This window comes from Perissodus microlepis, chromosome 19 (assembly GCF_051167445.1).
Source record: "Perissodus microlepis isolate ML-2025 ecotype Zambia chromosome 19, ASM5116744v1, whole genome shotgun sequence".
NCBI classification, from domain to species: Eukaryota; Metazoa; Chordata; class Actinopteri; order Cichliformes; family Cichlidae; genus Perissodus; species Perissodus microlepis.
In genome coordinates, this window is record NC_140479.1 from 20,654,488 (window position 1) to 20,670,174 (window position 15,687).

Genomic DNA, 15,687 nt, shown 5'->3' on the forward strand with positions numbered 1-15,687 from the left:
TTTTAACTTAATTTTAGTTTAATCTCACCTTAGAATTAAGTCTATTCTTATGTATTATAAATGTAAAAATGTAAAATCTGTTGGTGCTTGGTTTGTGTTAGGGTCAAGGTTAATCCTGGTAAGTGCTTATTGTACCGAATGATCATAGTTTGACACATTTCTATGAAGTATCCTTTTGCTTTCACTTTTGTGTTTGAATATTATACATATTATGAGTTTTCAAGGGGCAATAAACATCCAGCCACCGCCTCCATTCAGCCTGGGAATTTTCTCCGTCTCGCGAAGCGTACAGACTCGAGGAGCTCACGACGTGGTGGTGTGATACTGTACGTGATTGGCGGGCGGGTGGGTTTGGTTTGTGTGTCTGGGAACCTGCTACTGGTCTCCCATCCATACACACTCACACACAGAGAGAAAGAGAGAGCCACGGTCAGACAGACTGGCTCTCCAAAACCGACAGCAGGGGAAAAAAAACTCTCCTCTCGCGGCTCAGAAACCAGCAACTATCGCAGAAGTGAAGTCGACGCGACGTTAACCTCGAAATGCTCTCTTTTATTTTGAGAGGAAGGCTAACAACAGGGAAGAAGCTGCTTAAAAGTGGGTGAAGTGTGACAGCTGGAGACATCCCAAGGATTTGTTGACTGCACGTGGAAACTGCTCGCTCAGACGCATCGGTGAGTAGTCTCTGCGTCCCCGCTTACTTCCCGCAAACAATCAAAAGTTGGGCAGATATTTTACACAGGCGTACGGGGGGAGTTTCTTGTTATTGATGAACGACTGGAAGACTGCGCCAACAACCTTTCAGCCACTTTGCGGTACAATCAATATGAGCGTGCGCGCGCGCTTGTTAATCATTAACTAGTGCACGCGACGGTGTGACTTATATATATATATAGATATTTGTATCCGCGTTCACGTCCCTGTTTTTGTGCATTAAAGTGTACGTTTGATGCCTGTGTTGTAAATTAAAATTAAATAGCTCACATGGTTTCTGCCAAACGTTTAATATTTGAGCGCTAGCCCAGCATATACAAATATTCCAGTGAAATTCCTTTGAGCCCAACGTGAATGTGGGGAGTTGTCCAGCACGAGTATTATGATTGCAGGGTGTTCTTCTCTGTCATCTGTTTGTTTGCTCGTCTTCATGTCACAGTGGCAAGTTAGAGTATAAAAGCCTCCAGATATTATCCACATACTAATGCACACATGTTAAAGCTGCAAAGGGTTATTAGTTTGAATTCCTTCCAGTGAACCGTACAGAGCAAGATGTTTGAAGGCTAAATATGTTCACCTCTTAAATCTAAAGCGTTCAGTGTTAATATTTGGATAATTTGTGCAATATCCAAAACCAGGTTTTTGGCATCTTTGTGCTAAAACAAAACAGTCCAAATGTGTATGGAAACCAAGCAACTGTTTAGAGCCTCAGGGGCCACCTCTGAGCTTTTAAAAAGGGAATGATAAAATAGTGTTTTTAGTTAAAATGTGTATCAACCAAATGGCCTTTTTAAAGGGAAAAAGACATATGCTTTGGCTTTAAATATATCCTAAAAAATCTCAGGGGTGGCTCTTTACAAAGTCCAACACATGCTTGTATTTAAATACTACTATACCAAATCCCAGAGCAATTCCCACTTTTGTATCTCCACGACATGCTGCAGACCTTGAAGAATGTTTAGTTGGGATTAGCTGTGAGGCTCCTTATACTGCCCCTATGCTCCTGGTGGCATTAACTAACCCACTTACATTAAAATATTGCTTCTTGCTGCCTGAGTTCAGGGTTTAATTTGCTCCGGCATGCCATAAAAGATAAGCTTATACCTTTCCCCATAATTCAGTGTCCAATTACAGTCATGATGTAAACTGTTGAGCCGGCTCCCTCCCTGTGTGTCCACTACCTTGGCTTCTTCTGCTGCTAGACAGCACATATCCTCGAAGGCAGACATAAAGAGATAAAGATCCTTGTTTCTGCGATGCATCTCATATAGTGAACAAATACACTCTGCTGCCAGGGTTTCTGATAAAATGACATTGAGGTCTGGAGTCTGAGGCTTTCCCTGAATTGCTCTGCTCTATGCTGTTTTTTAATATACTTAATGGAAAGGCAATGAAAGGAAGACACAAGAAAGATATAGGGGTGTGTCCTTTAAGTGCCCCTCCCCCCCCTCCCCAATTGCCAATTGTTAACCTGCTAAAATTTGGGTAAAATACTGGCTGTCGTCCCTGTCACTTTTTCCCAGTCCAGTTAGCAGACAGCAGAGGAAGGGCGTGACAATCCTACTGACCAGCTGCCACATCTCAGCAGCTCTTCTGCAAATCTTGAATGACTAAACAACAGTGAGCCTTATCTGCACTAGATGACATCTAGAACTAGCGCTGTATTAATATGAAAAATAATACTTAAAGAAATGTCAGCTAGAGTGAGTTAATTCCAACACATTAAGTGATATTCTTTGTCATGGCAACCAACTCAATTATTTTCAGAAGAGAACCTGATGTTTTTGGCTCGCCTTCAGATTTTTAGTTTCTTTAAATTCAGAAATATGTAGAATTTCGTCTTGATGCATGCTCAATCATCCAGGTAAGTAAATCCACAAAATTTGATTCAGTTCATCTGGACGTAGCGTTTTCAGTGGGAGAAACGTTTCAAGGAACTGACCTCACAGCCCATTGTTCCTTCAGTGGTGCTAGTTTAAGTGATACTGTTTATAAGACTGGGGAAACCTGCAGTCAGCTGAGACTGAAGAAGTCACTTGGGTGAGTGATGAAACGTTTCTCCGACTGAAAATGTTACGTCCAGATGAACAGAATCAACGTTTGTGGATGTAGAATTTCATGCCTAACATCTCTCTCGCCCCATCACAGTTTACTTCAACTCATTGTTGCCAACTTAGTGACTTTGTCACTAGATTTTTTTGTTTTTTCAGCATCCTGCAAAAAAAAAAGTACTCAAAACGAAACACCCCCCACCCAAAAAAACTTCAGGTGGTACTCCTCTGCGAACGCTCTTGTTCTCCTGCTGCTGGCGCAGTTTTTTCACCATCTGCTCTGTTCAGCGAGTGACACCGAACAACAAGGTTTCAGCTAGTGACAGACAGCTGTGCAGCTTATGAGAGGAAAAAAAACCATCAAGTTGCATCTGTTTCTCTCAGTCATCATTTTACTTGTAAACGCAGACAAAAATCACAGCACAGCCATTATATCTAAGTTTGGCGTTTGCAAGATGATGTTGAAGGGCGGCCGCTGAATTTAAAAAAATCCAAATTTTGCATTGAGGGATTGTTGCTCTTATTCAGTATTTTGGCTGTATGGACCGGCATTTTTGTCTCTTTACCTTGATGTATATTTACTTCTGTACTGTTATGCAATGTGTCATGGCATTGGTCCTCTAACAGTCATTATGCTCGTGATCTCTGCAGTGTTTGAGACATCTCTCAGTAAGTGCTCTCTGTCTGCTTTTCTTCTGTTTTCCCAGCCCCCTTCTCAAATGTTTTATTGCTAGAGGGCACTGGGCTCTAAAGAATGAGCTCATATGGGGGCCTGGCATGTCATTCATTGATTCATGGTTAGCCCATGCTGCCCTGGCAATATATAACCTTCACTAACAGCTGACTTGCACAGGAAAATGGATGGGACCTTCCATATCTTTCTGTTTTAAGGGGAGAAAATAACATCCTATTCAGTCTGGTTGATCTATGGTGCTCCCTTTTAACACAAAATGGCCATTAAATGGCATGTGCACTATTCGTTCTCGTGTACATTGCTATATACACATATGCGCGCCATGTGTATTGTGAAGAGAAAAAGTTTACAACTCATTGAATTAACAACAGAATTAAAAAAAAAAAATCCTTGTGCAAAAGATGTTCCTTACCTGAGTAAGTAACAGAGCCTACAGTTTGAGCTTCTCTTAGATTATGTATGCAGACACAGATGTCTCTGTTTATTTTCTCAAAATCGGTGCGATCCCTCTGCTGAGCATGAGCTTCTCAACTATAAAAATCTAGAATGTGTGTAATATGATTTCTTGCCTTGCTGGCATTGTTACCCACGCAGTAAACGGTTGTTTAGGTGTGCATTCCTCGAGTCTCACATGTGGCAGCTCTTCATTTGGATTTGGTTATAAGGAATTTGGAAATTTTGCTGCGTCAAAAACAAAACAAACAAAAAAGTGATGCCTCAGAAGAGAAGATATGGCAATTCAGAGCCCAATGTGCTGGATGCAGATTTGCAGGAGTGGCTTTTATTTCTACTGGGAAAGTCTGACAAAGCTTTCAAAGCCTGGTGATATTGTTTAGTGTCATACTTTTGATTCCTTCTCAACAGTACTATTGTTTTTTCCATGTAAAGTACATTTGACTAAATAGATTATATCTAAAGTGTCTTATCTTGCACCACTGAAACAAACCCCATTGCTATTGGACTTGATTTTTATTTGGCTTTAAATGAAACTTTTTGAAGAGAGAATTTATTTATTTTTTGATATTTTAAAATCTATTTTCAAAGTGGCACTACTATAGAGAGCAAACTATTGGATTCTCCAAGCTATAAAATTAGTCCATTCTAGGATCACTGACCCTCTTTCATTTGCTTGTCTAGGTAACAGCTAGGTGCTAATCAAACAGAAGTTTAGGCACTGGAACATTGAGGTGGGTCATAATAACACAATACCCTGATGTTCCAATCCCAACAAATTCACTCCAAGGACATAGAATTTGCAAAAAAACGCAAAAAAACTCTACAGGCCTCAGCTAGCATGTTAAATGTTAATGTTCATGATTGTACATTTAGGAAAGGACTAAACAAGTATGGCGTGTTATGAAGCGTTGCCAGGCGAAAGTCTTGTCTCTCTAAAAAGAATATATTAGCATTTGTAAAGAAGATTAGGCTAATATCCCTTTGGGTGAAGAGAAGATGGATGAAAGTCAAATAGAAAATAATTGCTTTAAGTTACTTGAAGTTCTACAAGGTACTGAATCATGGGGTCTACTGTTTTTTTTTTTTGTTTGTTTTTTACCAGACTGGATGGAGTTCTGAGAAAAATCTTTCGCTTTCAAATGACTGTACATGTTTTTGATATATTGTGTATGCGAAACTGATTTAATTTTTTTGTATTTGTGGTGTAGTGCTGCATTAATACATCGCAGGCTGGCAGTAACACCTCAAAAACAGCAGGATCGGTGTCGTAATCTCTCAGTTATTTTATGAGAAATAACATTCACCATCTGTTCGCGTGGCAGTGTTGGATATCGCTCAGTCAGTGACACGGGTGAATGACATCACTCTCTAAAGATCTAATCTGTGAACGTAGGTGCGCTATGGAAGGTTTCTTTTTTTCCTGTTAAATCAAGGCCCTGAAAAGAGCCACGAGTCGATGTGAAAGATGTGCATGAAAGACTGCAGATGAGGGAGCGTGTTTTTATATCTTTGAGGCATCTCCCACAGTGGGGTGTGGAATGAAAGAAACTATTTTGTTTCTGAACATTTCCAAAGCCAGTCAAATGTGAGTGGGAGGAGTAGATATGTACTTCTTTTGAAGGAGGACTTATTAGTTAGTTATCGCGTCAGATCATTATATGCGATATTCCCAGCTGTACTTATTTCATATCAGTTCAGCTGAGGTTCAGTCTGCACCGCTTTTCGTATTGTTGGCTTATCAGGAATAAAAAAAGAAAAAAGATTGTTGGCACGCCACTGCAGTGCACCTGTATGTTTAATTCTCAAATATGGCACAAGGGACTTGTTTAACAAACTGTACACTGTGTAAAAATGTTTGGAATGTTTTTCTGGATATTAGTTATGGATTATTCTTACAACTTTCCATAAAGCTGAGTAAATTCCCCAACGTTAATTAACCTAGATTCCCAAATACGGCACCAGACTATATGCTTAGATTATTAAAGCTGTCAGTCTAAAAAGAAAAGTCTTAAGAGTTGGATTTACATCCAGACTATACTGCAGCTCACTGCTTTATATCAGTGATAGATAATTTACTAAACTTTTTAATTACACATACAGCAGAGTAAATATATTTAGTAATAGATGGATTTCAGATGGACTTGGTTGATGTATTTCTTTTAATTAATAATCTTTTTTTAGCCTGTGCCACCTGCTGATCTGGCTTTGAGCTTTTATGCCTCTCCAAAGGAAACTAAAGACACACCTTTAGTTTAGCTTGACAAAGCCTGTATCATCCACCTGTCTTTTGGGCCCATTTTCTCAGCTCCTGCTGTTTCTGTTGCGGTGGAAAGAAGTTGCGGTTCCTGTGTGCTTGTGAGCACAGACTGGAAAGCGGGAGGACCGTGTTGATGCTTAAAGAAGAGGATGTGCAGGCTAGCTCAAAGACCGCACTCCAATGAGGTCCCAGGAGAGCACTGAGCATTGACTGAACACATTTCACATTAACACAAGAGGGGAGCAAGGGAATGAGCAGGAACAGGGCTGGTCCTTTTACTGCTTGGCAATACACAACCACAGTTAATGAAGTGTTTTTGAAAGGAGGTTTTGCTTGAAAATGGGGTGATAAGCAGCCGTAAAGTATATGTCTGTCATTTTCACTGCTACAACAGCTCCTTGGCTGTGACTGTTCGCACAGCTCAGAATTGCATAAGACTGCTCAAAGTCAGACCATAAGCTGTGCACTGGAGCTGGCTACATTTCGCTGCTTTGAGGCTCATGTTTGCTTCCTTCTCCTATTTTCTGTTCCTTATTCTCTTCCTTGCATCCCCCCGCTTCAGCGGACCACCTGAGGGGGGCTATGTGCTGGTGACAACTTGAGGGGTGATGTGGGCAGCCTTCCTTTATAGCTAGAAGATAGTGTAGAAGAGGGAGAGGTGCTGTGGAATAGGGCTTTGAAAGTGAACAAGTCCACTGCACTGATTTGCTACTAGGTAGCAACGAGACCAAACAGTTGATGCATATTTTCTGTATTTGCTTTGCACTGTGCTATCTAGTTAAACAACAAGAAAATAAAATAATTGTGAGCAACTGAAAAGGTTGAACTAATTTAGAGCGGTGCGTGTTGAATTTAAAGAAAAGCTGTGATATACCCCCAGTATTGTTAGCTAAACATGCACATGCTAAAAATAGAAATACCGCATCAATATATTTAAAAAGCTTGTTATATTGGGAGGATTTGATAACTCTGGAGAGCTGTACAGTTTGTGCACATTGAAGTGGGGCTTCTGTCAGTTAATGAAATTAATTTTGTGAAGATTGGGCTCAGTGTATTCAAAAGGAAGAAAAAAGGCTAAACCGTGGCAACTACTCTGGAATTTCTGCTAATGGCCTCGAGGCTGGCTCTCAAAGCGGGTCAGTCTAAAAGGATGTTGGAACCATATTGCAGTTATCTGGCAAACATTATTTTCTGTGTGGTAACTTGCACTAACTTGTTTTGGTATCTCGTCTGTGCCATAGATAAAACCAAGGTTGCTAATGCTATCTTGAATGATAACTTAGCATTTCATCCTTTCATCAAAATGTGGTCACTCCTGACTTTGAAAGATGAACATGCTATTGGCCAAAATGCCAAAAATTAAAAATGCAGAGGCCATAAAACAGCTTTGGTCTGGTTCTGATTTTATTGCTCTAAAAGCTGTATTAACAGTATAGTAAGAATTATCAGTTAATGATTTTATGAATTAATTGGCAGATCAAAGACTTTCTGAATTTCAAATGGGACATAATGAATAAACAAACAGGCTATGGATGTGCTGTCTGCATATGTAACAGTAGACCGTCACTGGGGACAGTGTCAAATACACGAGGAACAACTGTTAATGTGTGTTACTCCTGTTGTTGTTGTTTTTCTTTTACTTTTTTCCCCTCTTGTTCAATTTGTTGGTGGTCTTTTGGCCCCCTCTGTGGTCATAGTGATAGCGCTTCACACTGAGCTCTACTCTTGCTCTGTTTTCTTTAAAAGATGTCTTTTCAACCAGTCAGTGTTCTACCTACACACAGCATCACAGCTGTTGAAATACTCCCAGCTGGAATTTATTGGGTGCACACAAACGCGTCTCCCTTGTTGCATACCCATAATCCTTTACCCAGCCAAGACCTATGCAAATGGACAGGATCATAAGTCCTTTATTAGGAGAATTTGCAAGTCAGAAATTGTATTAAATATGTACATTTTATGTGATATGAGATTTAGAGTTAACAGGTATGTAAAGTAATAGTTAGCACTCCTTAATGAATCAAAGGTCTGCACATTGTCAGGAATAATCTGAAGACTAAGCTCTAGCTAATTCTTTATAAATAAGGCTGCAAGTTTTTCAGTTGGTGCCGGAGCTCAGAATGGCAGTATACTGTGCATGAAAGGTCTAAATTGAAGGAGCTGTCTTATGTTCAATGCAAAATACTCCTGTGCATATTTTGATGGGAAACTGTGCTGTCTCTTAGCCAAAGTCTGCGGTTGTTGGACATCTCCAGTTCCAAAGAGAGACATATTTATTAGCCTCTTTAATTACGCTCTTGGCTGAAGTTTTTGTTTACTTTTAAGATTTGCATTGCTGAAAGAGCACACAAGAAGATGGATAGAAAGAGAGAATGTTTAATAAGTGTTGGCTGTGAAAGATTAAGTTGGAAATGTAGAATCGCTACTACTGCTAGATTGTTACTTAAGCTTTCTAATCTTCTGTGATGAAAGTAGTATGTTTACCTAAAATAAAAAACATTGTCAGCACATGGTGATTGACGTTGTCATTGTAATTTTAATTTGTAGTTTTAATTTCTTCAAAGGAAAAAAAAAAAGAGCCTTTCATATTTTTCAAGTCAAGACCATATTAACATCTTCAGATTTTTGTGGAAGGAGAATATGGTGACCTTGGAATACATTATATCTATGCTCAACGTGTTGCATCTTTGTGGGTGAGGTGCCTGTGACAGGGAGATGATTCATCTCATTTTATAGATCTTCTGTGTGTGATGTAATTCAAATGAAACCAACATAAAAGGATATATTAGAAATCACTTGGAGTGTGATGATGGGCTCCTTTCTCCATGACTACTTATTAGATTATCTTATATCGTAACAATGCTGTTGTGTCTAAGGCTTTTAAGTTCCACTTGTTTTGAAGTATTTCTTTTGGTATGATGTAATCCTGCTTTAACGCTTAGACCAGAAAACACTGAGGGTGCTTGGTAAAGTTTTTCTTTCTGCAGGTTTTGCTTTTGTGCTAATCAGTCAAAACACCAAACTGTACTTCCACTAAGCTGCTGAGGACTAATTTCAAAGCTTGTTGCATTGTTACAAAAGACTTTACTTTGTGGGCAGTTGTTTTTATAAGCAAGTCAGTTTAATGAAAATGGTGTTTTGCAGTCTTTGCCTCGCTGTAGAATAATTCAAGCGCTACTTGAGGCTGACAGATTAGTTCATAAGCAGCAGGGTGGCCTGTGCTGGCCTGTGATGTTTGCGGTTGTAAGTGGCCTGTGTCTGAAATTAATGTGTGTGGCTGAGAAAATGATTACGTTTCAGTCCTCATGAGGGGGTTTGGGCCTAATTAACCTACTTCTTTATGACTGTTTCCTGTGCTCACTCACAGTTAGGGCAACTAAGCACACCCTTCTCTGACACCATCACACGTACTGTTGTGTTTACTGTGGTCTAGTCTCCATCCTCCAGAAAGAGATTGACTAGTAGAAGTTGGCTTGTTGTAATAGAAATATGATTGCTGTTCTGTATCTGTGAGACTAGCAGTACTCTTAACAGCTTTAGCTGAAGTCATTTCATCTTTGTGAGTGGCAATACTTCCAAGGAGAATATTGCCAAAACATTTAGAGATATGCAATGCTAAGCCTGACTGCAAGGGAAATGCAGCTATACAGGATTTTGGAAATAACCTAATGAGCTATGCACTGTGAGCAAATTCAGATAGTCTTTTTTGGATTTTTCTCTGCTGGAAAACAAGATTAACTGGTCCAAGACTAGGTTTGTGCATGGACAAAAGATCTAAACAAATCTGCAATTAAGTACCTCAGCTTTGTGCTGCCATGGTACAAGGAAGTGTCTCCTCTTCTTTCCGAAACCATTAGAATTTTGTGTATAGCACAAAGGATAACAGAGTTCCAATATTTAAAGAGCACTTATAAAAAGTTACTTTAGGTAATGTAAAACTAAAATGTTTAGCAGTTATTTTATACTTTCAGTTTTTAGGAAAAAAAACTACCCGGGTTCCTTTCGTGTGTACATTTGACTTGTGCTGTACAGTGGCTTGCAAAAGTATTTGGCTCCCTTGAACTTTTCCACATTTTGTCACATTACAGCCACAAACATGAATCAATTTTATTGGAATTCCACGTGAAAGACCAACACAAAGTGGTGTACACGTGAGAAGTGGAACGAAAATCATACATGATTCCAAACATTTTTTATAGATAAATAACTGAAAAGTGGGGTGTGCGTAATTATTCAGCCCTCTGAGTCAATACTTTGTAGAACCACCTTTTGCTGCAATTACAGCTGCCAGTCTTTTAGGGTATGTCTCTACCAGCTTTGCACATCTAGCGACTGAAATTCTTGCCCATTCTTCTTTGCAAAACAGCTCCAGCTCAGTCAGATTAGATGGACAGCGTTTGTGAACAGCAGTTTTCAGATCTTGCCACAAAATGTGGAAAAGTTCAAGGGGGCCGAATACGTTTGCAAGCCACTGTATATTGCCCTGTCACTGCCATTACACAATGCTGCTTGCACCTTGTTTCAGTAGATTCACACTTCAAATTAGGATCCGTGTTATCAAAGACAGTAATTTATTAGAAAAGAAGAATGGAAAATGCCCTTAATGTGCTTGCTAAATGAAAAATGTGTGTTTCAGGATATGTGAGATCTTTGCTTTTTCTAAGCACAGTCTAGTTGGTCCTACTTAATTTAATTAGCTGGTTTTCTTCACTCTCTTCTCTTCTTCAGTGAAGCCTGGACTGCTCCACTTTAACTGGTGACCAGCTGTTTACGTCTGCCTAAATCAGAGATGAGTGCCAAATCTGTAATCAACAAGGAGGTGTTCATACCTCACGATGAGAAGATGCTTGCTGCTGTACAGGTGAAGCGGAGGACAAAGAAAAAGATCCCCTTCCTGGCCACCGGTGGTCAAGGAGATTACATGACGTTCATCTGCGTCTCAGGTCAGGACAAATTAAAAACCTCATTTTGTTTGCTTATGTTTAAATGCATTTTATGCTTTTTGCCTTTCTATTTGCGAAAGCGCACCAGTGCAACCGACAGTCACATTTCCACGTGTCTCCCATAATTCTTCCACTAATGTTCACACTGATGAGCATGTTTACGTTTTCCCCTGCCAACAGAATGACACACTAAATCAATTTGCTGCAGGGCTTCAGGTCAATCTTTTTAAATAGATTAGATTTAAGCTGAAATTGATTAATTGCTTTACCAGAAATTCAGGTTTCAGTTGTTTTAGTTTGGGGTTTTTCTCCCTTATTGTTGGAACATTAGCTGATGTATTACTTGTTAATTGAATTACCCAGGCAAATTGTTCATGAGGAGAATTTCTAGTTCCTCTTAATTCTCGTGCCAGAAAAACTGCTTGTGAAAATCTGATACATTTTTCATTATTAATCTGTCTTGAACACTGCTCTGGCAGCAGTAGATTACATGACCGAGGGTTATAGTTAACTTAAGGATGATTATGAGGAATTTAAAGTATAACCAAACAGCTCAAAGCCAGTAAAGCTCTGTCTATGTTGGATTCAAATTCAAGGTTGCCTTGCAGCAGGCAAGTTACTCAACAGTCAGCCTCTTTATTTACACCCTCAGATACATGTACATGAAAGGCAACTGTAGCGAGCGCAAGCCACAAATTGTCAGAGAGTGGACACTGTTTTTCTAAAGGGTTTACAATGAGTCATTTCGCCTTTCATGTGGAAATAAGTCTTGCTTGATATTCATTTCTTGTAATGCCAGTCTCGTCACGTCCCTTGCAGCAGCGTTCACCTTTGTATCTCATTTGAGCTTGGCCACTGTGAAATATATTAAAATCACTGGATGTCCCAATTGCTTATTTTGCATGGCAGAAAAATGTGTTAATTATCCGATGTTGTAGCTTTTTGTTAAATTCAAAATTACTTTGTATCTGAAAATTGGCTATCTATGTTGTTCCTTTGCCTGACCTAACGTCATGTGTTTTAATCTATCTGTATTGTATTTTCTATGTCTTAATCCTCACTGACTTTGATACTCCTTGTGTCTGCTCTACTTGTTTCACAAGAGTAAAATAAACAAGAAATGCATGTCACCATGGGCCAAGGGAGTCCAGACGTTTGTAGAGACATTTGATTTAGGTGGTGAACATCCGTGTGTGAGCATCAAAGCCCCTTGCTGACATGTTTTCTAATGACTCCACACCTACGATACTGTGTTGTTGTCTAAGAAAAACATGCTTGGTGTCATTAGTTGGCTTCCATTTGAGTTGCTGGAATTGCTGCAGTTGTTTGTCCTTTTTGCTTGTTAAATAATTTTAAGTTTGACTGGATATCTCTCCTCAGTATCTTTTTCTGCATTCATTTGTTGCCATCATTGTGTTGCTACTACTTTATCTAAGCCAAAAAATGCCCACTACTACACATTTTACAACAGTTGCAATCGGGGCAGTTGAGTAATTGGTCAATTCACTGACCATCATATCCATAGATGACGGGAACATAGTTAAACATAAAAAATACCTCCAAAATTTGATAACTGGATATTTTTTTTATTCATTAGCTGAGCATTATTCTCAAATTCTCAACTCTGTGTTCCAAACATAATCTTTACCCACATGGACCTCCTAAGTAATGGTAGTCAAAGTATATTTGGTGACTTATTTTAGCATTTTTAAACATCCTCAAGTGATTTATTAGTGGACAGTCTGCCTGTTGTTATTGCAAAAGTTTGGTGGTTTTGCATGCACGTGTCCAGGACTGGGGGAAGAAAATACTTTGGATATATAAACCCAAGATTAATTTGTGCCACAGTGATTGCAATAGAAATCTATGGAAAAGAAAAGCATACCATATCATCTGTCAAACATGGCAGAGGCACACATACATGGTCATGTCTGGCTGCCAGTGGAAGTAGCATTATTGATGATGTGAAAACTGATAGAAGTAGCAGGATTAATTCAGTCCAAATGGGCCATCCAGGCATTTTGCAAAAGCAACCCAAGAGTTTCTCGAGGCAAAGAAATGGGATGTTATTCAATGGCCAAGTCGTACTCCCTATTCCAGCCAAGTGGAGCATGACTTTTAGTTACTGAAGACAAAACTGAATGCAGAGACCAACTGAAGATGGTTGCAGTAAAGACCTGGCAGAGCATCTCAAGGCAATGTCTGTGGCAAAGGACTTTTACTCCCAATATTAAAAGTCATTTTGTTAAAACCTCTTGAATTACACCAGAAAGTATGCACTTCACTCTGGTTTGATTTGAAATGCACTGCAGAGATGTACTGAGATAAATATTTACAAAATCTGCCCTTATTCGACTGCCTTTGCCCCTAACTGTACTTTTATAGAGATTTTCTAAAGTCACTGGCTCCAAACTTGGTCTAAGGATGGATAGGCATGCTGTTGTTGAGTATGAGTAAAAGGACTGTGAACTGTTGCATTCCCACTTCTTTTATTATTTTTTGGTAGGTTTTTGCATTGGTTTACACAAAATTTATGTGGACATAAGAAACGTTTCACATGCTGTCATCATTTTTTTTGTATGTAGGAATGCATGTTGTACCAAAAGAAATCCAGAGAATACACTGTCTGAGAATTCTGCTATCACCACCATTGCACCCATTTATCTTCCCCTAGACACTCTGACTGTCTGCATTAGTGGTCTCCTGACTCGGCTGATGTTTTGTATCACATGTGGGAACAGAAGTAGTGCCTTCACTACTTCTGTTTCCACAAGTCATGTGGCTTTTAAGCCAGCACAGCATTGTTCTAGATTTTATGTGCGTTTTCCTATGAATGTGCTGCACAATAACACCACAAGTTTGAAACTAGTCAGCTCATGGCTCCCAGGGCATTTTAAACAGAGGGCAGCTTGTGTTGCTTACGTGTTCAGGATGTGTGTAACTGTAAAAGGTGTGTGTGTGTGTGTGTGTGTGTGCATAAGGGTGGGGTATGGTGCTCGTTGACAGTCTCATGGCGACAGTAGCATATACTTGAAGCCTGGGGGCCAAGCAGTGGCAGAGTTATGTAATCTGTGGGATGTCACGGCTAAAGGAAGCCTAAAGTACCAGAAGCTGTACTGTAGAGACAGCCACAAGAGATTCACTCTCAAACTGAGTAAGGTAGCAGAATGAAACCACATGACTTCTGCACTCACTCCAGGATCATATGCTTTTGTGTTGTCAAAAGAGGAGTATCTGAATACGTGAACAATCAAGATGTTTTTGTAATAAATCGCTGACCACTCAAGTCTTTGACTTGTGTGTTTGTTGAGCACATGGCTGTTTGTCTTAGGTAGAGAGCTACATTTATTAATGGAACAAAAAAGCCTGGACACCTGCCAGTTGGTGAGCAGTGCCGCTTACTACAAATTACATGTTGCTGGGGGAAAAATGAAACTAGTTTAGCTCACTTAGCTGGCTGTTGTTTGACTTTAGAGTGAAAGCTTGTAAATTAATCTTATGTTAGCAAAGAAGACTGATAATATTCTTAAATTCCCTGTAGCAATAAACTGATTTCCACTAGAGGAGGGGTTTTTTTGCCCACAAGGTCTAGCAGAGAGCTCTCAAAAAAACACTTGACTTTTTGGTGTGCACGATCATCTTCCTCTCCTAATTTGTTTAATGTAGTTCTCTGCATTTTTTTAGACTGTTTCAATCACAGTCTAGATTTAGTATGTATATACACAATGTAAAACTAAACCAGTGATATCTGTTATTCATATTACTGCCTATGCTAGTTGTTATTCAACTTAATGTGAGGTTGCATAATTTCTATTCTTTCTCACTATTTAATTTCCTAGCTCTTTCAAGCACTGTTGCGGTCAGTGCATTGTGATTGATCCCTGTTCACATGCCAAACCACAGTGTCATCACAGTTTAAGTCACTGGTGGATCATTAACTTTCATAAGGGCCTGAATGAGAACAAGGTGTGTTGTGGAAGGCTCCATCAATATGATGAACTCAATTCTGCTCAATACTGATTTTTATCTCTTTATAAAATTCCACTTTTAATAGTAGATTTTATAATTAGGCCATGAATATATGCAGTGGGCATAGTAAAATGCCAACAATTTATAATTTAAGTTTTTGCAAAAGTTCAGACTTTTATCAGTACTGTGGGCATTTTGCTTGTAGTCCAATTGCTTCATCTTCAGTTTTTCAGTTCCTCTTTTCTTGTTCAGAGAGAAAAATGTTAAAACCCAAAACAGACTACAACTGCACAAGAGTCTGGGTCAAAGTCTGTGTGGAAAATCCAAAAGACAGTGGAGAGGTGATTGTCATTGAGAATGGATCTGTAACTGGATTTGTTAAACTGTGGATATTTGTTCTCGTAGAACGGTGGATCCAAAGAGAACCAACATCTTTACTGTTGGCATGCGAGTAAGAATGTTGCTCTCAGGCTGGCTTGAAAGAAACTGCATTTCATCTGCAGATAGGCCTTTGTCCTGCAGTTTGGTATTTAGTTCATTAGTGCAGTCACATCAACAGCAAATGCATCTGAGGGCTCTAGAGTGTTCTTGCATTTCTTCTCA

At 39.4% G+C, this 15,687-nt stretch overlaps 1 protein-coding gene across 2 annotated transcripts in view; it reads left to right on the forward strand.

Annotated features, from left to right (window-relative positions):
* Positions 1–335: 335 nt before the first annotated feature.
* The window catches only part of stxbp6 (syntaxin binding protein 6 (amisyn)), a 67,289-nt gene continuing 51,937 nt past the window's right edge, over positions 336–15,687 (forward strand). Inside the window, exons 1-2 of one of the 2 annotated variants that reach the window (XM_084914155.1) lie at positions 336–674; positions 10,901–11,115. In XM_084914155.1, coding sequence (XP_084770281.1) covers positions 10,962–11,115 — 154 coding nt within the window. In that variant the 5' untranslated portion in view covers positions 336–674; positions 10,901–10,961. The remainder of the gene's footprint in view (positions 675–10,900; positions 11,116–15,687) is intronic. The other variant, XM_084914156.1, reaches the window with a different exon arrangement.